Source organism: Peromyscus eremicus, chromosome 5, assembly GCF_949786415.1.
Source record: "Peromyscus eremicus chromosome 5, PerEre_H2_v1, whole genome shotgun sequence".
Taxonomy (NCBI): Eukaryota; Metazoa; Chordata; class Mammalia; order Rodentia; family Cricetidae; genus Peromyscus; species Peromyscus eremicus.
In genome coordinates, this window is record NC_081420.1 from 14,776,018 (window position 1) to 14,799,842 (window position 23,825).

Here is a 23,825-nt window from a genome sequence, read left to right on the forward strand (position 1 = left end):
ACTTCCATTGTGAAAGCCAGCAAGGAGATTAGCTTAATGATGGCCATCACTGAGGAGACACAGATGTTCTGTGTCACTTAGGTGCAGTAGGATAGCTGCTGGTCACTTGACCCTTGGCTGCTGGAACTTAAAATTTCACTCATTATATCCATACATTAGATCGTAGTTCTAGAAATTTCAGGTTAAAGAGGCGTGTGTTTCTCCTAAGTCTCTGTGGAGACTGAACTGAGTCCCCTGGTTCAATGTAAATTCTAGTCTCTAAAATACCTTCATTTGTTGGGTGGCAGTGGTGCACGCCTTTAATCCCAGCACTCGGGAGGCAGAGCCAGGTGGGTCTCTGAGTTCAAGGCCAGCCTGGTCTACAGAGCGAGATCCAGGACAGGCACCAAAACTACACAGAGAAACCCTGTCTAGGAAAAACAAAACAACAACAACAACAACAACAACAACAAAACCCTAAACCTTCATTCATTGTAGAAACAAATAACTTTCTAGAATTTTAGTTGGACAGAGTTTGAGAATTAATAAGAGAGGGAAATCAGTAGTTTGGGATTTGAAGTATTATACCTTGTTTAAAATTTTAAAAATGATTTTGACTTTGGTTTTTAACATTTCAGAGCCGTTTTCGTCCTGTGGGTATGTGTCTAGGACTCCAGAGGACTTCTTTGGTGTCTTCCTGCTCCTCAGTGAGCCTCCAGGCTAGGTTGCTCTGTCTAGTTGACAGTGGGGATGCAGAGGGAGAGTGCCTGGGCTCCTTCTCTTCACAAACATGGCAGTTAGCTAAGTGGTAGTCCTGATGTGGCTTGCACAGGGACAGTTATCTTTAGGGTGTTCATGTGTACCCCAGCCTCCTCTGTAATGAATACCTCAGGAGCATAGACTAGGAGACAGGTAATGCAGGCCTTTACTTAAGGGAGAAAGTATGGTGTTGCTTTCCGACCCTTTTGATGTACTTTGAAGGGGTTGTTGGCTGTGCAGATGTGGGTGCCTTCTTTGTCTTACTCTTTCTGCTTTATTTTCTTCTTCATCTCCCCTACCCCTTCCATTTTCCTTTCTCTTAAATACTGTCGGAGGGATCAGTCAGATTTGCCTGTTTTTAAGTAGGATAAGTTTGTATTGTCATGAGTGGGAATTAATTTGCAGTCTAGATGGGATAGTGGGTTATTGAGAGGTGATTTGAATTCAGTTTTCCTACGAGATTCCTATTGGAGCACTGTGCTACACACTTGGTCCTGGCGCTTTGTGATCATTTGGGTAATGTTTATGTCAGACTGCCTGTTGAGCCTGCTGCTGCAGTTAGAGCCTGCATTTGATGGCATCTCCTTTTTTTGTGTGTAGGTTGCACAGAGCATTGAGGATCACCATCAAGAAGTTATTGGCTTCTGCAGAGAGAATGGTTTCCATGGCTTGGTGGCGTATGACTCTGATTATGCACTGTGCAACATCCCCTACTACTTCAGTGCCCATGCCCTGAAACTGAGCCGCAATGGGAAGAGTCTCACCACAAGCCAATATCTGATGCACGAAGTTGCCAAGCAACTGGACCTGAACCCAAATCGTTTTCCTATTTTTGCTGCTCTGTTAGGTAGGTGGAGTAGTGTGAAAACTATTTTCTAAGGGAGTGGTACAGTAAGCATACTGATGTATCTTTTGAAGATTTTCTGCCTGAGTGCTTTGGTTTTATATCTGATATTTACATTTAAGAATGAAAGAATGGGCTCTTCAGTTGCATTCTTTTGGATATTTTTTCTTTATTTGCTAGTAATGTATTATTCTTGTTTCAGAGCTTTATATGTTGTTTATATGTTGTTCTGTCCAGGCTGAAAAACTTACTTTGTGATAAACTCCAAATTTTAGGACAATAACATTTCTGAATTACATATGCCCACTATGTTTTCTGAACACATGCCCACTATGACAGTGTTAGTGATCATCAAACTGGTATCGTAAATTGTGTTTATAAAAGAAGAAAATATATGTGCCTGGCATTGTGGCACAAGCCTGTAATCCCAGCATGCAGGAAGCTGAGGCAGGAGAATCACTGAGCTGAGCTACCCAGTGAGACTTTCTCAAAAAACAAGTGGGCTTAAGAGGTGACTCAGCAGTTAAGAGTGTACTGCTCTTGGGCTTTTTGGAGCCCACTACCTATGATGGGACACCTCATGCAGCCTTGAGGCAGGGGAAAGGCTTGGACTTGCCTCTACTGGATGTGCCTCCCAATGGGAGGCCTTGCCTTATTATGGGGGGGGGGGGCGTTAGGAGGGGGAGGCTGTGGGAACGGGAGGAGGGAAGAGGGAGTTCTTTGATTGGTGTATAAAATAATGAAAAAAATTTCTTAATAAAAAAAGAGTGCACTGCTCTTGTAGAGGACCTGAGTTCAGTTCCCAGCACCCATGTTGGGTGGCTTGCCTCTGTAAGTACCTGCCCACATATGTGCATATTTCCACATAGAAACACACATGGGCTGGAGATACGGTTCAGTGGTTAAAAGCACTTGCTGCTCTTTCATAAGACCTGGTTTCAGTTTCCGGCACCCACATGACAACATACAACTGTCAGTTCCAGGGAATCTGACACCTCACATAGGCATATATGTAGGCAAAATAACAATACACATGAAATAACACACACACACACACACACACACACACACACACCCCGGAAATTTCTCTGGTCGTGCCTGGCCCTGTGGTTGGGATGAATTTCTCCTAACTGCTTTCTCCCACCTGCTTCCTGCAGCTGCTTGGTCCCAAGTAAACATACAGAGGCTTATATTATTTACAAACTGTATGGCCTATAAGTCAGGCTTCTTGCTAGCTAGCTCTTACAACTTAACTCAACCCATTTCTATTAATCTATATATTGCCATGTGTCCATGGTGTTACTGGTCTGTGGGCATCTTGTTGCCCCTTGGGCGTGTGGGCTGGTGTCTCCCCCAACTCACCCTTCTTCGTCTTGTCTTTAGTTTGAATGTACCACCTAACCTTATCCTGCCCTGTCATGGGCCAATGCAGCTTTATTTATCAACCAGTCAGAGCAATGCATTCTCACAGCATATGGAAAGACAGAAAGAAAGTGCGCGCACGCACACACAATTCAAAATAAATCTTTGGTTAGAGAGACAGTTCAGAGGTTAAGAGCACTTACTGTTCTTGCACTGGACCCCACCCCCACCCCTAGTTGGTTCCTAGCACTCACATGGTAGCTCACAAACCATCTATATAACTCTAGTTCTAAGGGATCCAGTGCCCTCTTCTGACCTGTGGGCACCAGGCACACATGTATGGCACATATACATATCTATATACATACATGTAGGCAAAATACTTGGACACATACAATAAAATAAATAAGTTTAAAATTAGAAAAAAAAATCTTGCTGACCAGTGGTGGCACACATCTTCAATCCCAGCACTTGGGGAGGCAGAGGCAGGGGGATCCCTGAATTCAAGGCCAGCCTGGTCTACAGAGTGAATTCCAGGACAGCCAAGACTACACAGAGAAATGCTATCTCAAAAAACTAAAGAGAAAAGAAAACCACACACACAAAAATCTTAAACACGGGGCTGGAGAGATGGCTCAGAGGTTATGAGCACTGCTTGCTCTTCCAAAGGTCCTGAGTTCAAATCCCAGCAACCACATGGAGGCTCACAACCATCTGCAATGAGATCTGGCGCCCTCTTCTGGCCTGCAGGGATACATGCAGGCAGAATACTGTATTCATAATAAATAAATAAATCTTAAAAAAAAAAATCTTAAACACAAAGAAAATATGCCATAGGGCTAAAGCATTGCTGTGATTTCTTTCCCTTTGCATGGTAGCCACTATTATAAAAGAAAACAATTACTTTTTTATTGTATTTTGTTTTGAACGAGAGTCTTATATAGCTCAGCTTGGCTTCCAGTGACCTTGTAGCCGAGGATGAGCTTGGACTTTAGGTCTTCCTGTCTCCTCTGGGATTACAGGTGCATGACACCACACCTAGCAGAAAAACAACTACTTTAAAATAAAAACAAACTATTGTAAGTAGATTAAAAACATCCCATGAAAGAATTATTTTGCTGTATTTCCAGAAAGGATATACTTTATGTATTAATTTATATTACTTAAATACGTTTCAAGCAGTAACATGTACATATGCATATTTTTTTGTTTGTTTGCTTTTTTGTTTTTGTTTTTCGAGATGGAGTTTCTCTGTGTAGCCCTGGCAGTCCAGGAACTTGCTTTGTAGACCAGGCTGGCCTTGAATTCACAGATCTGCCTGCCTCTGCCTCCTGAGTGCTGGGATTAAAGCTGCACGTATTACACCTTTTGCTTTGCACCTGCCTTGTGCAGTTCCTTTCCTGTTAGCCTCCCCTTCCTATGTCTTTGTGTATGTGTCAAGCTACTTTAAAATTCAGCTCTTTAACTTTTTTTGCATAATTGTGTCCAAGTAGAAATGCATGTTTTTTTTTTTTTAATTTATTTTTATTTTATGTGCATTGGTGTTTTACCTGCATGTATGTCTGTGTGAGGGTGTCAGAAGGCCTAGAACTGAGGTTACAGACAGTTGTGAGCTGCCATGTGGGTGCTGGGAATTGAACCCGGGTCCTCTGGAAGAGCAGTCACTGCTCTCAACCACTGAGCCATCTCTCCAGCCCCGAAATGCATGTTTTTTGGAGTGAGTTTTTCCTGAGACTTAACTCCTTGGCTGTCTACTTTAGATACTCAGGGCCCTTTTGGGAGCTGCATGGTCTCTAGTGAAGTTACTGTGCTTTCTATGGAGTTAGCCCATCCTGGGAAATTAATTAGATTGTGGGTTATTTTTACAAATCTCTAGTTACCAGAAAGATAGGTGTATGCAGGTCAAAGGTCAGTCTCCAATGACGTTCCTCTGGACAACTGTCCACTTTTGTTGTTGATTTCTTTTATTTTGAGACAGGGTTTCTTATTGGGATCTGGGGCTCACCAGTAAGTGTAGGCTAGCTGGCTAGTGAGCCCTAAGGAGGGTCCATTCGTGTCTGGTGCACATGTCCCTCATGTTGGGGTTATATAGGATGTGCCATTATGTATGTCTTTTTATGTGGGTTTTGGGGTTACAGTTTGGGTCTTCATGCTTGTAAGGTAAGCATTTGCCAAACTGATCTCTGTCTCTATTTAGATCTAGTTGCAAATATAGCAAAAAATTCTTATGGAATTTTTGTGTTTTCAGATTTGTAAGATTAAAAGAAATGAAATATATTTTCAGAAGTTATGATGTAAATGGATACTTTTTTTGATGTTAAAAGTATGTGTTGAGCTGGGCATACATACTCAGCATTTAGAAGGCTGATACAGAAAGACTGGGAATTTGAGGCCAGCCTGGGTGACCTTGACATATTAGTTCCAGGTCGGCAGAGTTGTATCTAAACATATTTTATAGACAGGTGGTGGTGGCACACGCCTTTAATCCCAGCACTTGGGAGAGAGGCAGAGACAGGAAGATATCTGTGAGTTCGAGGCCAACCTGGTTTACTGAGCTAGTTCAGGACAGCCAGGACTGTTATACAAAGAAACCCTGTCTCGAAACACTCTCCCCCCAAAAAAACCCTAATATATTACATATATATTGGTAGGTAGGTGGCACGTTACATAGATGATTCAATGTTTACTTAAGTGCTAAGCAGAATGTCTTTTGCCTAGAATTTGAAATATGGTCGAATATTTGATTTCTTTTTAAGAAATGCTGAATATATTTCTTTGAGGTAATATCAACTCATACTTTTCTAGATAATTATATTAGAAAAATTTGAAATAAGTGAAGAAACAATCCATAGCAATACTTTAGCTAGCTCTGTATATCCCTGTTACTCAGGAGAATTGGGCAAGAAGATCATAAATTTAAGTCCTGTTGGGCAACTTAGTAAGGCCCTGTCACAAGACAAAAAAGTGAAAAGGGGGCTGGAGTGTAACTCATTGATGGAATGATATCAGCCCTTGTTTAGTTCCCAGTAGTTAAAAAAAAAAATAATAAAGTCATCCAATTAATTTGAGGCATAAGAGTCTAGTCTATTTAAGAAGTTTAGGCAAATTATAGATAAATTATGAGTAAGTTTGTTTATTTTAGATTTTGTAAAAATTTCATTATCTTTAAATAAAGCTATTTTCCTTTTCTGTCATAGAAAGTCCAGCTATTTAAAGTTTTATTTTAGGAAAGTTGAGTGGAATACTCATTTAAATGTTTGAGTATTTTTATAAAGTCCATTACTGATACTGGAATTAACTTCATATTTTTTTAAGTTGAATCTTTAAAATAACTCTGAGACTTTGTATTTCACAATAAGATTCTGTGCAGGTCACTAACAACAAGTTCAGCAGCACAGAGCCCAGTTGTGTGCACAGCTGGGCTTATCTGTGGGTCTGATGTCCTGGTTCGTACTGCATGTTGAGGTGGGTGCTGTGCTGTAGCAATGCTGCAAAGGATTGCCTTTGTATTACTGCTTGTTAGTAGGGAGTTAATGAATCTGATGTTTTAATGTGGAAGTGATAAAACCATGGTACAAACATCACAGAGTTACTTAGGAAATTACTACTTTTAAATTGCAGTGAGAGTACCAGCACCCTGTAGATGTTAGTGTTTCAGGCACTCGTGTCCTGCTGTGAAAGTAGAATACCCTTCAGGAATGTAGTTCTTACTTGTAGACTAGCATAGCCCTAGAGAGGTAGGACAGACCACTCAGATATTGTGGTCTGTGCTTTGTCACAGGCACTTGTGGTGATTGGTACTGTAACACAGTTGTCATCATTTAATCTTTCTAGGGAAGATTTTATAACCACAGACTCCACATCTGGCTATGTAATTGTCAAATCATTTCCAACCACAGGTGTTTCAGGAACACATGAAAACTTAGGTCTGTGACTTCCTGGAATCATTAGACTGACTTTTTGCGTAGTGCTGGGAAGTCATTCGTGTGATTGATGTCCAGACTATACTAAACATTCACTTGGTGCTTGAGTCAGCTGTAAGGACTGCCTGCTGTGTGTTGCTTCATAGAACAGTATGAAGAAATGTTTGTCTGCTTGAAAGCCGAATGCAAGTTAGCTAGCACGCATTGGTGGGGATGTTTCCCTGTGTCGCTGATAATGATGGCTTTTACATTATCACATTTATATTCTAGGAAATCACATACTACCTGATGAGGATCTGGCTTCCTTTCACTGGAGTTTACTTGGTCCAGAACATCCACTCGCCTCACTGAAGGTACAAATGTTGCTTGGTTTTCCAGCATGCGGCTCACCACTGTGACTCTGCTACTGCTTAAACGGTGCCTTAGTGACTTTCCTGAAGAAGGAACATGCTGTGTGGGTAGAGTGTCTTGTTTGTGACTCACCTTGGGATCTGCTCTGTCTTCATAAGTAACGTGCTGCCTTCCTTGTTCTCAACACCTGTGTGGTAGGCAGACTTACACATTCCATCAAAATCCCCTTCAAAGAATGTCCTGTGCCTAGCTAGACAAGAAGAAATCTTTGAGCTGCAATTTTTATAGATTAACATTTTTACTTAAAATACTAATTTTTTTTTCAAATAGGTAATGTCATCTGTCACTTAGATCAACATCTTTTAGCACACAGTCTGAGCATTTTTAACATAGTCATAACTTTTTACCTTTCTACAGTTATAAAATAGTGTATTTTAATGCTTCTTGAATAATGAGAGAATGGTTCATTTGCACTGGTTTATTAACACAATGTTTTCTTTCTCATTTTCCTTTTCGTTTTCTCCGTTTGTGATAGCAATGAACATCAGAAAAGAGACATTTTACCAGGGTGTTCTGAAGTGAGGAGGTTGTCTATTCTATGTAAGCCTAAAAGAAAGGAGTGAGATTGGTGTGGGCCGTGAGGACACTCTGGCACCTGTCAGTGACACTATGCCTGGCATTATCACTTGTTAGGTAGCTTAGGAAATGCAAAGGTGGGGACTTGGACACTGTCACTTCCAGCTCTGGGACCAGCTTCCTTAGAGTAAGGGAAAGGGTAGAGAGTGGGTGGGCTCCAGAGGCGTGCCGCAAAATCTGCATAAACGGTTGTTATTGATGTTCAGTTTTAAATGTGAGTTTTTCTTTCTTTGCATTATTATTGATTTCCTGAAGGGAAATCTCTCAAGTAGGATTCCTTTTTTTAGTTCTTGCTGCTCAGAACCTCTTTTCCTCTCTCATTTGTGTCTTTGAAGTATTTTCTTTTCACTGTAATATTTCTTGGTTAAGTAACCTTCAACTTCTCTTGAAGGTTAATTTCCTCTTCCTTTCAGGAATCACTTGTTTCCCTTTTACTTTTTGCAAAGCTTTCCTTTTGCTGTTGGTAATGGAGTGTCTCCTGAGTGTTCTTAGGAATGAAGTGACAGGACCTGCTATCTTGATGATGGCGAGTGGAGTAGAGGCTGGGATGGTGTGGTCTCTAACAGCTGGGCTCCAGGTGCTGCACCTGTGCACGTTTGGCCTGTTAAAGCACTGGGTCCTTATAAGTGGGGACTTCGTGGATACTTGCTGTAAGGGATTTGAGTGGAAACCTCCCGCTCTATGCATGTATCGTCACATGTTCAGCTGGGCCACCTTTGCTTTGCCCTCCATAAACCTAGATATGAAGAGTAATTCGTAGGATTGTTGGGAAACCAGCTTAGTAAGTATATGTAATGCTGAAAGGATAGAAAATGTTTGTCCAGGTAGCCACCATCTTGGTTCAGTACTTGTTGACATTTCCCCATAAATTATGTAGACATGTCTGTGTCTTGTTTTAACTCAGACTGTTTGGAAATAAGATGCAGTTGTCGCAGCACTCCATCTATGCGTATTCCATCTTGCGTCACTGCACCTACCACTGAGGGCGTCTTCTCTGTATTAATGTTACCAGCAACAAAACTCCCGGCAATTCACAAATAGACATTTGAGCATTAGATCTATGTTCCATTTTTCCTTTAAAAAAAACTTATTTTTGTGAAGTTGGGAGGAAAAAGTGAGGGAGGTTAGGGGAAGAATTAGAGGGCAAGAAATGAGAAATGAGTTGGATCCAAATACATTATAAATGTATGAATATTAAATAAAATATTTAATAAAACTTTTTTATAGTTACTAGTATTTTATGTGTGTGTGTGCTCATACATACACACATATATCTCTTGGAGAGGTCAAAGGACAACTTGCAGGAATTGTTTTCTTCTTTCCATCATGTAGGAATCTGGAGATTGGATTTAGGTTGGCAGGCTTGACAGCCAGCATGTTACCCAGGCTGAGCGATGCTGGTGGCCCCACATTAAAGTTTTCCAACTATCCAGCCCGTGCTCTTAACCATTTGAACCATCTCTCTAGCTGTTGTTGGCCACTTTTTATGTTTAGATTTCTTTGTAGGCATTTTCTGTGTGTGGCACTGTCTTAATCATCCTAACATGGTTGAGAGCTGCATGGGATGATTTTTTCTTTTGGAACGTTATTGTTATGCATCCCAGCTGCTATTTTAATCTTTCTCATTTTTCAGTTATACAATAAATTCTATCTTTTGAAAATTTGAATACTTGTCGCTTATCTCCATAATACTCCTAGAATTTTAATTGGCTTTAAAAATTGATATTTAGTTTCAAATTCAAGTTTTCCTCCCGATGTGTAATCTGCACTTAACCTTGCTGTCTCCTCAGGGCTCAAGTAGAATTCTTTGGCTACTTGTTCCAGCTTGCTCTTTGCTCCTTGAGACCCCCTTTCTCTTTCATCTTGTTCCCAGGTTCCTGTGCCTTGAATTGTTAGACAGTGAATTCATGTAGGACCAACTCACTGTGAACAATAATGTAATAAATTTCATTCTGGCAAAATGTGCCAAATGTGTGATAAAAGATTGAAATAGGTGAAGACTCACACTTGAGCATACAAACTGGAAATCTTTAAAAGAATCTGACACAGTATGCTAAAAAGAAAACTCAAAGTCTCGAGAAAGTTTCATCTTTTAAATACCTAATAAAATCACAAATATCATGGATAAGAAGCTAGCAGTCCACAGTTTATGTGGCTCAAAGTCCTCAGTATGCTTTCAACACTAGGACTCTTCCTTCCCTTTGCTCTCCTCTTTCACTTCCCTTTTGCAGGTTTTCTGTGGCCCAGCTGCTCTTGAACAGCTGATGAACTCATGAATACCTGCCAAGAGGACAGCTAGGTGGGAAGATTGGTGCTGCCCTGTCAGTCAGTGTCTTGTGTTCATAACTAGACTGAGTGCTGTGCTGGACACAGTCATCACTCAGCACTTAGAGCTTTTTGAGTCAGTCTCCCTCCCTCCCTCCCTTCTTTTCTTTTTTTATTTGAGACAGGGTCTCACCATGTAACCTTGGCTGGTCTGGAATTTGCTATTTAGACCAGCATGGCCTTGAACTTAAAAATATCCATACCTCTCTCTGCCTCCCAGTTGCTGGATTGTGCACTATCTCAGTGGCTTTTTAAGTCATATACAATTAGGATCTTGGCTTTGAGGTCCTTTGCTTTGGTCTTGGAGGCCCAGTGGCTGGGTTGGCCCTGTTAATGGGGACCCTGATAATGGCAGAAAGAAAGTAACCTGTGGCAGGGTAGGTGACTTGAGGGTTGGTCAGACTCCCAAACCTGAGGCAGTATGTGAGTTCATTGGCTGTAAAAGGAGAGTATGCCATTTACCTGGAGTGGCTGGATATACTTGGGGAATACCCTATTTTTAAGTTCAGAGCAATCCTCACTGTAACCTTCTGGTGGAAGAAAATGCTCTTAGTATATAATATTTTAGTCTTAGTTATGTAATTGTGAAGAACCTTTCTGTACTGACTTACAGTAATGACCGTCAGATCAATGTGCCTTGGCCTGCCAAAGCGGCCTCTGCTGGACATCCTGCTGTGCCCACTTGGTTGGTCTTGGTGGGGCAGAGTGTGCCCTGAAATTAGCCTCAGGCCTTGAAGTGTGTGTGCTACCATTGCCTTTGTGGCAATGCCCCTGACCCTGCTTCCCTTGTGCCCTGGGGATAGTTAGACCACTTTGCCTGGGTATGAAGATTAGCGACTGGCCTCACACAACCCAGCCCTTGCAAGTGTTCTGCAGAGGTGTGTGAGGCTGCAACATTAGCCTGGCGTAGGGCCCTGGCCACAGACACACCCTAAAAGTTATTTTTCCAAGTGTGTTTTGTGGGTTTTATATTCTATGATTTTTTTTTTTTTTTTGGTTTTTTTTTTTTTTTTTTTTTTTGGTTTTTCGAGACAGGTTTTTGGTTTCTCTGTGTAGCTTTGTGCCTTTCCTGGAACTATGATTTTATGTCCTTACCAGATATAGGAATTTTGTTTTAATTTTTAAAAAGTCTTATCAATGTTGCTAGTTTTAAAAAATATGTAATTTCTTCTTGTTGCTGATTTTCCAGAATTTGCAGTTTCTGGAATGATTTACTATCCCTCATCCCTGGTGTGTGTATGTGTGTGTGTGTGTGTGTGTGTGTGTGTGTGTGTGTGTAATGATGCTTACTGTCCAGTATCACTAACCTCAGTGTCGGTGGTGCTGGACCTTGTCTTTGGAAAGGTGGCAGCAGGGGCCCAGTAAGCTGATGATGCTGTGTGGAGCCAGCCTCCCTCTGGGAGGAGCAGCAAAATTCCAATGTTTAGAGGCTTCTTTTGTGTCAGATGAGTACTGGAGCTAGATTGGTGGACTAGTGGCTTTATTGTTCTGGAATGCTCTCTAAAATTCAGTTGGATATAAATTCAATAAATACGTGTTTTGCTTTTTGTCCTAGCACAAGGGGACAATTTTGTCTCCATGAATCTTCTAGGGAAGGAATTCCTGCCTGTATGTGAGTGTCAGGCTGAAGTTAGCACAATGCATCCTTTACCTTCAGTCAGTCTCTGTCTCAGTAAGAGCAAAGAAACAATGTCTGAGATGTGAGTACTTCTGGACTCGGGAGAAAACAATGGTAGGGACTGAAAGGCAAATAAACTGAACATTCTTCCTTCTTTGCCTGTAAAAAAAAAAAACAACAGAAACAAAACATTGCCTGAATAGAGGAGAAAAAAAAATGTAGTCGCCTAACTTGAGGTGGTTTGACTACACATTTGCTCTTATTAGTTGATCTTTATGATTTTCCTATTTCTTTTAACATTTTTACCCTCCAGACTCCAAATGGTAGAGAAAAGTATAATGTGGAAATGAAAGCCACCTAAAATCCTGCTCTAGAGAAGAGAATTGCCTTTAGCATGTTTGTGTTTGGTCTTCCAGAAGTAATTGTATCTGCTACTGTTTAGCATTGAGTTATGGCCATGATGTATATTAGCTAGGCATTTGTGCTGTTGGTTTGTTTGTTTTGAGACAGGGTCTTGCTGTGTAGTCCTGGCTGGCCTGGAACTCAGCACAGTCCTCCTGTCTCTGCCCCACAGGTGCTGGCCTAGCTACATGTTCTCAGTGGTTAATATGAACCCCGAGAACCTAGATTTAGTATGAAATTTATTCTTTGCTCATTTTTAATTTACCCATTGAATTGTTAAGTGGAATGCTTTTAAGTACATGACAACTCAAAGGCTTTCTGTTTCCTAAAAATCAGTGTGGGAAATGTGCAGCTCTAAGGAATTCGCTGCAGTCTGTTGGGACTCAGGCGTAGCTTTCTGCCCATACTTTTTAGGTTAGGATGGGCTTCCCCTCATAGTGATAGGAAGAGAGGGACTTGCTCTTCCATGGAGAGAGTGAGGACCTCATGAGGCAACTGCTCAGACTTAGTGATAGGTCTGTGATAGGGTTGGGGATGGAGTGTGGTGCTTCTGAGAACCCTGGAGAAAGCCAGGAGGACAGGCGAGAGGGAGGCTCCAGGCTGGTGTTTATACCTTCTTCTGTGCTCACCATGCAGTGCTCTAGCTTCATTTGAATAGCAGTGGAGTGAGTGGCAGTAACTCATGTCCTGGCTCGAGTCCATAGCTTTGGCTCTGTTCCCAACAGGGTGGGCTCCAGTGCTTCCTGCTCAGCACCCACCTTACTCTGAAAGTCGGGACGGTGTTGGGGTGCTGCAGTGACATTCAGTGCTGTTTTCTAATCTCTGTCCCTGACAACCCTGAGCAGATGGCCGGCCAGCACTGTTGTTACACTACATCCATACACTGGAGGCTCCAGGGCAGTTCTCTGTTCCCTAGAGAATATCATTTGTTAAGACTAGACCACAGGTCTGGGGATATAGTCAGTATAGAGTGCTTCTATCCTTAACACTGTGTGGGTGTGTCGATTAGTGCAGACATGGTTTTTCAAGACTACACTTAGGTCAGAAGTGGAGAGTGTACCAGCCCAGCTTTGTGTGCTTACTGGCTTCTTCAAGGCTCTGAGTTAGGCCTTGTCCAAGTTGGCCTCTTGAAACTAGCCTTTTCCCCAGTGAGACATTGTCCTTCCCGTGGGCTGTGTTTAATACGGCTTTCTATATAGGATTCCCCTCCCTCCCTTTCTTACTTGCCCAGGCTCAGGCACAGCTGGCTCCCATCTCCAATTCTACAGTAGCCCAATCTTCCCATCAGTAACTGCTGTATTAAGATGTATCACTCACATATGGTCAAATCCGGGACTTTGTACATGTTAAGTGTTTTAACATTCAAAGCTGTGAAACCATCATAGAATATTTTTGTTATGCCAAAATTATGTACTTATTAATATACCCCAGTTCCTTGATAATAAACTCTGTTGCTTCGTTATGAATAGAATCAGACACTGTACCGTTCTTTATTTGGTTGCTTTCACTTGACATAATGCTTTCAGGGTCTGCTGATACTGTGGCATGTCTTAGCACCACATTCCTTCCTGGGCCTGGAGGACATCCCATTGTATGTTTATGCCACATTTTGTTTGCTTGTCAGTCTATGGGCTTTTATGTTGTTTATGCTTCCTGGTAATTTTAAATTCTATTATAAGCCATTGGTGGCACATGCCTTCAGTCTTGGGAAACAGAGGCAGACAGATTTCTGTGAGTTCCCAGAACAGCTAGAACTAAACAGAGAAACCCTGTCTCAAAAAAACAAAAACAAAAGATTTTAAAAAAATTAAGTAAATTCTATTATGAACACATTGGCACACCTTTTTATACATTTCTTCATTTCTCCGTAGTGTCTGCCCTGTGTGCTGTTTAGTGTTTTGAGAGTTCATCACACCATTTATGCTGTGTAGTGGCTACACAATTTCTCTCCCCCCAGCAGTATGTGGAGGGTTGGATTTCTGCATGTCCTTAAGAGCACTCGTTACTGTCTGTTTTTGTGTTGAGTCCCTAGTGCTTAATGAGGTCTTCATTTTGCTTTCAAGTTGGCTTTCTCTAATAACTAATGATGCACATCTTTTCCTATGCCCATTGGCCATTTCCCTGCCTCCTTTGGGTGAAGGTCTACTTGGATCTGTTGCCTATTTTTAAATTGAGTTATTTATCTTCATCAAATTAAAACAGATTTTAATATATTCAGATGCAATTTTTCTGTTAGATACAAGATTTGCAAATGTTTTGTGTGTTTTTGATTTTTGAAACAGAGTGAGTCAAGTTAGCTTCAAGCTTCCCATCCTCCAGCCTCCACCCTCTCAAGTGCTAGGATTTTAGATGTGTACCTCCATGCTGAGTCTGCTGCTGCCTTTTTCTCCGTCTCCGTGGTACCCTGTTAAGTCCCACATCACTGACTTGGTTACATTTTGTCGTTTGCCCTATTCCCACCTCCTAAGCCCTTGAACCTCAGTGTGCCTTAGTTTAGTGCAGACATCTGAGCTGCACCCTGGGTCCTCTTGTATTCCACTGCAGCCTCCTGTCTCGAGAGCCAAAGTCTCCACGTAATGACTTAATTCTAAATAATTAATAATTCTAATAATATAATTCTTTCTGCTACCATGACATTTTTACCTCCAGTACTGAAACAAGAGCACCCAGGGAGCTCCTGATAAGCATCATGCACCCACTACCCCTACATCATCCATCTTACCTTCCTACCATGCTCCATCCTGGAGGGTATAATGACTCTGCTCTTAAAGAACAGGTGGATGTCACTGTGGAGACATCGTCTAAATTAAAGAAAGAGCCTATGAGCCCATTGTCAAAATGTCCTTTCTAATCACAATTGCAGCAAAAATTTCTGTATACATTGATTTAAAAATGCATATGAAACTTTAAAGGACTGAAAATAACAATTACCATTCCCTTCACCCTTTTTTCTCTTGTGTTAGGGTCTAAGCCCAGGACCTTGAGCATATTGACAGACAGTCCTCTACCACTGAGCCATTTCCCCATCCCAAATACAATTATCAATATGAAGGACAAAGTAGGATGACTTAATACTGTCATGTTTCAAGACTAAAGCTACCACTGTCAGCCAGGATGATCATATAAATCAGTGGAATGAAACAATCCAGAAATAGCACATATATATTGTCAGTTATTTTCATCAGAAATTCCAAGGTAATGTGATATTATATTCCCCAAAATATTGTGCACCCTAATAAACTTATCTGAGGTCAGAGAACAGAACAGCCACTAGATATAGAGGCCAGAAAATGGTGACACACACGCCTTTAATCCTAGCATTCCAGAGGCAGAGATCCGCCTGGATCTCTGTGAGTTCAAGGCCACACTGGAAACAGCCAGGCGTGGTAACAAGAGCCTTTAATCCTAGGAAGTGATGGCAGAAAGCAGAAAGGTATATAAGGCGTGAAAACCAGGAACTAGGTTGGTTAAGCTTTTAGGCTTTTGAGCAGCAGTTCAGCTGAGATCCATTCTGGACTCAGAGGCTTCCAGTCTGAGGAAACAGAATCAGCTGAGGAATTGGCAAGGTGAGGTGGCTGTGGCTTGTTCTGCTTCTCTGATCTTCCAGCGTTCACCCCAATACCTGGCTCCGGGTTTGTTTTTATTAATAAGACCATTTAAGATTCGTGCTACAAGGTAACTTTACAACGAATGAATATCCATGTGCAAAATAGAATTTAACATTAGAAGAAAGTAGCAGGGCAGTGATGGTGCACATCTTTAATCCCAGCACTTGGGAGGCAGAGGCAGGCGGATCTCTGTGAGTTTTGAGACTAGCTTGGTCTACAGAGCGAGATACAGCACCGTGAGGATTGTTACACAGAGAAAACCTGTCTCGAAACAAACAAACAAAGAAACAAACAAACAAAAACAAAAACAAACAACAACAACAAAAAACCAACCCCAAAATTAGAAGAAAATCTTTATGAGTTCCATAGGCTTAGTTAAGAGAATGAAAAACAACCACACTAAGAGAAACTGTTTGCAAAATAGAATGTGTCTAATAAAGGATTTACTTCCATGATACATGGGGATTGACACAAGAGTCAGATAACCCAGTAAGACAGTAGGTAGGCACAGGTTTGGGTCAGTCATTTTACAGAATGCTCAAAGGGTACACAAGAGGTACTGCAATGTTAAAGCAGTTATGGCCACTTCTAACCTAGTATGGTCGGCTGAATGAGGGTGACTGGGGACAGTGTCAAGCAGTTGCAGCTCTGCTGCTGTGGAATGTGGCATTGGAAGAACAGTCACTTTGAGGGCAGTATGGTGGTTTCTTGTAAGTCAGACATATCCTGTGCATCCCAGCGATCTCATTCCTGAGCACTTACACTGGAGAAATAAAAACACCTCGTTCACACAGACTCCTGCCTGAATGTCCATAGCAGCTTTATTACCGCCTCAGCCTAGAGATAATTCTTACTGAAAGATGATGGGTGGATGAAGAGCTACCAGAGGAGCACAGTTAGGTCTTGGTAATATACACAGATCGCACCAGTGTTATCTGTAGACCCAGGGGAAATAGATGTGCTGCACTCTTGTGAATCTGTAGAGAAGACTACTGTAGTGACAGGAATCAGGTCAGTAGTAGGCCAGGCTGCTTTGGGATTGGCCTAGAAGCTTTCAGACTAGTCAAAGTAGTAGGACTGAAGTTTCTTGTAAAATACAAATACTTAATGTAAAACTTGAAAATATGGATGTTATTACATAATCTCTTATAGCACATTTTAATATTTCCCAAAACAAAACACCAAAGGAATACCTAGCAGCAAGAGAATTGATACAAAACTGCAATCCCTTCAAACAAAACAAACACGTGGCATTATTTTAATTTTGCTTCATGCATTCAGTATTGGATTTTTAAAACTGTTAGGTTTTCTGAACACCTTTGTAAGAAAATGTTTAAAGTCACAAACTTGTTTCCCATGGAACGAGTATACCGTGCAGTACAGCACTGTGGCATCAAGTGTGCCCGTCTTCCACTTTCATACCAACTTAAACAGTTTAAAGAGCACTTAGTTAGCAATTTCATTCAAGCCAGATATCTAGCCGATTTGTGTGGATTGGGAAAAACTTGTGTAATGAGTTGTGCTCCTCATCCACATACCAATATACACACAGAATCTGGTGAGCCACAAAGCTGTTTACTGTTTCACGGGTTTCAATTTGTAAACAGCTGTTTTCCAATTTCTGCCTATAGGATGAAAAGTATGCAAATGGCTAAAAATCATGTATTCTAGATGAGGAGAAATGCCTGGTATGAATGTTGCTTAAAGTAAAACATTTTTCTGAACCCCAAGTGCCGACATTTTCTTGTGTTTCTTGTCTTCAGCTGAGTCTCATACAGCTTCCAGGCTGAGGGCACCCATTTTTTGTGATAAACAGTTTGGTGTATAAATGTGCTCCTTTGTTTTGTGGCCATCCTAATGTTGAAGTTCTTTTTCCTTAAGATGCAGCATGGATATGAGTGATGGTCTGGTGGCATGGTGCAGGACCCAAATGATGGATGGCATTCTGTTTGAGTGTACATTGTGAGTTCTTATACATAGGTTAAATGGGCATCCACAGTTGTTTAAAGGTAAAAGTAAACAAAAGAACATTTTTGAAGAAGAATTTTGAAGTGATGAGGATTGGTGGCACACACTTGTAATTTCGAAACTCAGGAGGCTGAGGCAGCAAGAACATGAGTTGGAGGCTAGACAAGGCTGAGAGCAAATTTCAGGTTAGCCTGAGCCGCGTTGTGAGATCCTGTCTCAAAAAGCGGGGTGGAAGAAATGTTTTCCAACATAAAAGTATATATAGTTGGGTAAGTGTCCATTTTCTTTGTCTTAATACACACACACACACACACACACACACACACACACACACATCCTATTCTGGATGAGATGTTGAGACCACTTAGAATTGAGGCAGTGTCTGTCTACAAGTGGAGTGCAGTGCTGTGATTGACCTCATGAAGAAAGTGTGCCTGATTAAAACAAAATTGCTGTCTCCGTGTCTGACATATCAGAAATAGTGTATTGGTCCCTCGGTTTTGTGGAGAGCAGCTGGCCTATAAGCTCCCTGTGCAGTGGGAGCTATCTGGGGAGACTGGCCTGAACCTCACCCCTGCACAGAAGCATTAAAGACTGCTAAGTTATCCTTTCTGATGATGAGTTTTAGAAAGTGTTGGGAGGTGGGGGTTTTGGTGGTGGTTGTTTATTTTTTTGTCAATGATATTCCATGAGTCTTCGGTTATAATGAAAATATCTGAATACTGTGTTGTGGTGGGCTTAAACTAGCAACTGGAATATAATATAGTGACATTAGTATAATATATTAGACAATATAGAGCTCTACAGTATAGTCAAGACTGGAGCTACAGGATTATATGCAGTGAATAAATGCTTCTGTAACAGGTGCCATTGGTATTTTGTCTTATCTGGAAGAGATTGTTTACTTTGTGCTTTGTTGGTATAGTGTATTGTTTCTTCTTAGCTTCCTTAAGATGTCCCTTGAAATAACTGACCAAAATCAGTGATTGTAAAGAATCAGCATCTCTGGCTGTAGAGCCCTCTCCCTTCCAAGATCCTACGAAGAACCTCATGGTCTAGTCGCTAGAGGCTGCCTTGATTTCCTGTGGTGTGAGTACCATCTTTCACTGGCTACCACCTTATGGATATCTCTACACCCACTCCAAGGAAGAATAAAGCAGCCCTGGGACTGTCAGCTGCTTATAGGTATAGCTGAACCTCAAATGGCATGTATTGGTGAAATTATTAAGGCCACTCCACGTAGTTAAAAGCAAAGTTTGTTAGTGGCGTAACTTACAAATGAAGGGATAGGTGGGTCGCAGGGTCTAGGGAAGGTGTGTCGAAGTCCACCGCTCTGCTTGGTCAACCTCCACCGTCCAGGGTCCAGGAACAGAGAGAGCTGGCCCATCCTCGAGTCTTCCAGGTCCTCCCTTGGCCCCGCCTTGTAGGCGTGACAGTTACTGAAGCCTCAATGGGGGTTGGAACTTCCAGATCAAAGCTGGAATGGCTACCCACTACAGGCATGGACATAGTGTTTGTAGAGATTAGATACCTGCCCTGGGGACAGGCTAGGAAATGCCGCCAGTGCCCACATCACCGACCCAGCCCTGGTGCTGGGTCTCCTGGAGAATTTTTTTAATTCAAATTAAATGTATTATTTACTTTTCTATTGCTATGATAGAGTGCTTTGACAAAAAGCAACTTTGGGGGAAAAAGGGATTATTTTGACTTATTGTTCCGGAGAGGATAGAGTCTATCATGGTGTGGAAGGCATGGCAGCAAGAACATGAGGCTGGCTGATCATATTTCAGTTATACACGGGCAGCAGAGAGAGAACAAACGGGAGGTGTAGTGAGGCTGTAAAATCGAGCCTTTTCCCAGTGATAATACTTCTGTTAGTAAGACTCCACCTCCTAAGGGTCTGAAACCTTTCCAAACAGGACCACAGCTGGGGACCAAGTGTTTAAACGTGTGTGTGTGTGTGTGTGTGTGTGTGTGTGTGTGTGTGTAGGGAGGGGGCATTTCATATTCAGAGGTCAAAGGACAGAGCTTATGTTCATTGGCATGAGGGAATGGGATGTCTTGTCTGCTGATTCATTGACCATAATCTGTCATTTGGGGCTACTCTGGCAGGTCACTGATTCCAGTGTGGTGGTTCTGTGTTATAGCTACCTGTCACAGATGTATGGAAGATCATAGCACAAAGTTTTCAGTAGAAAATGGTTCATTTTGGGAAAATAGTGCTCAAAGTGAAAATTCACATTGGGAGATTCCTCACCCCCATCCCCAGACAGAGTTTCTCTGTGTATCTTTGGCTGCCCTGGAACTCTGTAGACCAGGCTAGCCTTGAACTCAGAGATCCTCCTGTCTCTGCCTCCTGAATACTGGGATTAAAGGTGTGTGCCACCACCACCCAGCTTACATGAAAATTTTATGCTTAGGTAATTATCATTTTTACCAAAATAACATTACCTATTATTTAATTCCCCCCCCCCCCCCGGGAAGCACAGGGTGGGTAAAACCTTGTGGATCTTTTATAACTCCCTCTTTTTTTTGAAAAAAGCAGTGATCTACAGTAAAATTCTTCCCAATTTCATGATTGTGAACTCGATCATAAAGTTTTTAATGAAGCAGAAATCATCTATACTTTCCTCAGAAGCAGAATAATTGTTTCCAACTTCAGAGTCGCTGGAGTTTATTTGACATTTGTTTTTCCTAACCTTATATTTTAAGCTAAAATTTAAAAATGAAACTAAGAATAGCCGGTTGTTGCTCGGGCCACCTAAAGGGTTTTGGGAATGCTTACTGCACCATCTGTTCTGATCAGGACTCTTGAGGCAGCAGCCTCGGTGGAGTGACAGACAGCAAGGAGGTCTCAGGCTCCAGCCATGGGCTGCCTTTGCTTGGAAAGAGCAATCAAGAAGCCATTTTATAGCCAGTGACTTCTGTTCTTGCCATCTTGAGTTACTGTCTTTTAATGTATATATATACTTAATATATATAATATATAACCAGCGTTTCAGATACTGTGTAAGCATGGGGAGATAGTCATTAGTGGTGCATCTAGTATTTGAGTGACCAGCTAGCCACAAACACCTGTTTGAACCTGTGGATTATAGGTTGATGCCAACCCATCAGGACACTCCCCAACCCCTCAGCCCACATGCTGCCCTTTCTGATGGGACACTTATTGAGAGCAAGGTGCCCAAGTGTGTGTTAGCAGGAACATGAGCGTGAGGTGGTTCTGGGTTAGCTCAGGATTTCTGTTCTGACCTCACTTCTCTGGCTGCTGGGGTGACCCCATACTTGCCTTGTCCTGGGCTTGTTGAAACATCCCAAAGGAGGCAGAGCAGAGCCCCTTCCACCTAGAGCAGTCTCGAGCACTTTCACCCTTCTGCGTGTCTTCTGGGAGCATGGGTGGCAGTAGTCTTTTGCCACACACACAGAGGGGCTTTAGGCTTCTAGGAATGTGCTGATGGTCAACATCAGTAAACACTTCAGTCACACGCAGGGAGCCCTCATGGTATTTTCCCTGAACCAGAGTCTACAAACCAAACGAAGAGTGCTGCTCTTATGGGTGAAAAACAGTGATCCACGTGGAAAATTCCACGTGGTTTTAAGGGGGAAAAATACATTGCCTTTTTTTTTTTTTTCTTTTTTTGAGGGAAATTTAATGTAGCTTTGGGCATCTGGAAATTTGCATAGTAATCTCAAAGTATGAATACATGTATTTTCCATTTTATTTATTAAGGTTAAACTTTTCTTAAATCATTACCCTCCCTATACACACATCTCTGGTCTAAAAAAAAAAAAAAAAAAACAAAAAAAAAACCACGAACATTATCTCAGTGTTAGTGAGCCTAGAAGTTTAAATGGGTCTCACTGGGCTCAAGTCAAGCTCTAACAGGCCTCTGTTCATCTGCAGTCTCCAGAGAGAATTCTCCCTGGACTTTCCAGCACCTGCTTACATTCCTTGGCTTTTGGCTCCTTCTGTGTCATCAAAACCAGCAATGGCAGGTCTTGTCTTTCTCATGCCGCCTCTCAGACACTGTGCCCTCCATGGAGGACCCTGTGGTTACACTTTGCCATCCACACAGCCTAAGACAGGACTTTATTTTCGGGTGAGCCAGTTGACAGCCTCTTCTATCCTGCCGTACGTACCACAGTGTGTGTGTGTGCAGGTTCTGGAGAGCGGAATGGAGACAGTCATTGCTGTGCCTACCCCAACTTTGCTTTCCTTCTAATACTAACCCGCCGTCTGCTGGTAGGAGCTGTTCTTGGGTAACGAGAGACCCCACTCTCATTATTGGATGTTAGACTACAGTCTCTAGTCCTCTTTTTTCAAGTGTGTCTTTAGTGCACTGACAGTGCTACCAGTGTTGTCAAGTTCATACGTAAATGTGGTGGGTGTAGGCACTTGATAACTGAGTTCATCCTTCAAGTTTCAGAGAGCCTTGGGTGCAGGTTCAAAGGTCACACTATGTTGGCCTAACCTGTTAATACAGAAAGGAAGCTAATGGCTTCTAGTGAAGCTGTTCGGTTTGTGGGGTGCAGAACGCTGAGTGATGAAAGCCCAGCCATGCTCTTTCAGCCTCACAGGGTAGAGCCAGCTATTCTTAGAGGAGCCCAGGCCAGGATCTCATGGGTGGGAGGTATGCAGGTCCTAGCAGGGGTCCAGTAGGCACCCTTTGGAGTGGCTGGGCCCTGCATGCAGACTTACCCATCCCCGAGGCTCCTGCCTGCTGCTGACATGTGCATTTGTCCTCCAGGTCCGAGCCCACCAACTGGTCTTGCCACCCTGTGATGTAGTGATCAAAGCCGTTGCTGACTATGTCCGCAGCATTCATGACACCTCTGACCTGGATGCCATAGCTAAAGATGTCTTTCAGCATTCACAGGTAACAGCACAAATCGGAAGAATTGGGCTTTGCATGGGTTGTGCTCGGGGGATAGGCTGGAAGGCTGCGTTTGGGATAGGACGCTGTAGGCCTTGGGTCAGAGGATTAGTGTTCCCAGTATGTCTTGCAGCAGCTGGGTGGTCTCAGCCATGTCACCTTGCTTGTCAGGTAAACAGGAGGGAGTTAGTGTAGTGATGCCAGGGTCTGTGGTGCTCTGTGCTCATAAGATGTGTGTGCTAGGTGATTGTCTTTGTTTTTGTTTTTTGGTTTTTGGTTTTTTTTTTCTTCTGAGCCAGAGTCTTTCGTATAGCCCTGGCTGGCTTTGGATTCACAGCAATCCACCTGCCTCTGCCTCCTCAGTCCTGGGACTGAAGTTATGCATCATCATGCCTGGCTCATGCAAGAGTTTTCAAAAGATAAACTGCATGTTGGTCAGATGGCATTGTAGATTGACGATTAGACTTTCTGTTTTGGGAAATAAAGAATGTAGACAAGTCAGCTCAGTAGAGCGGATGAGGATTGAGATGCCGAGGCTCTGCCTGAAGAGCCTAAGCCATGCTCATGTTGTCCCTCCAGTCTATGCCATCCATCCCACAGCAGGTGGTGGGCTTGGCGGTGTGGGGAGAGTGTCAGAGACGAAACAGAGTTGGTCAGAGAAGCCATAGAAACAGTACCCATCACTGATGCCAGCTGAGAAGTCTTACTTTCTGACCACATTGCTTTACATTTCATTAGTTTTTGTTTGAAAGTTTGGTAATAATCTCTTTTGTTTGATCTGAAGGTTTTCATATCATTCTCCATTCTGATCTAACCTGAAAGGTTACAAACTATTCATGTGCTGAATTATGATAAAAATGTTCATGCATATGACCAGTGGCATAACTAAGGCTTTCCTACGTCTCTCTCAGTCTAGAACAGATGACAAAGTCATTCGATTTAAGAGAGCGGTTGGATATTACTCAGCGACTAGCAAGCCTATGCCATTTCATCCACCACATTACTTAGGTAAGTAAACAAAGCCTCGGTGTGATTGCCATTAACCGTATAAATCCTCAGATTTCATTATTCTCCAGCAGATTGTATATGTTTATCTTACTTATTATTTTGAGACAAGGTCTCAGTATGAAGACCAGGCTGTCCTTGAACTCAGAGAAGTCTGCCTGCCTCAGCCCC

The 23,825-nt window shown here is 42.3% G+C and overlaps 1 protein-coding gene and 1 long non-coding RNA gene across 3 annotated transcripts in view; one reads left to right on the forward strand and one right to left on the reverse strand.

The window, feature by feature from the left end:
* Positions 1 to 23,825, forward strand: part of Fam120a (family with sequence similarity 120 member A) — a 98,200-nt gene that overhangs the window by 19,501 nt on the left and 54,874 nt on the right. For both annotated transcript variants that reach the window (XM_059262984.1, XM_059262986.1), the window contains exons 2-5: positions 1,339 to 1,585; positions 7,138 to 7,220; positions 22,524 to 22,652; positions 23,561 to 23,657. In XM_059262984.1, the coding sequence (XP_059118967.1) occupies positions 1,339 to 1,585; positions 7,138 to 7,220; positions 22,524 to 22,652; positions 23,561 to 23,657 (556 nt within the window). The remainder of the gene's footprint in view (positions 1 to 1,338; positions 1,586 to 7,137; positions 7,221 to 22,523; positions 22,653 to 23,560; positions 23,658 to 23,825) is intronic.
* LOC131910994 (uncharacterized) lies at positions 3,829 to 19,214 on the reverse strand. The gene is made up of 3 exons (XR_009379278.1): positions 19,052 to 19,214; positions 7,351 to 7,468; positions 3,829 to 3,982 (listed from the first exon to the last, which is right to left on the reverse strand). It is a non-coding gene; the product is annotated as an uncharacterized LOC131910994 (long non-coding RNA).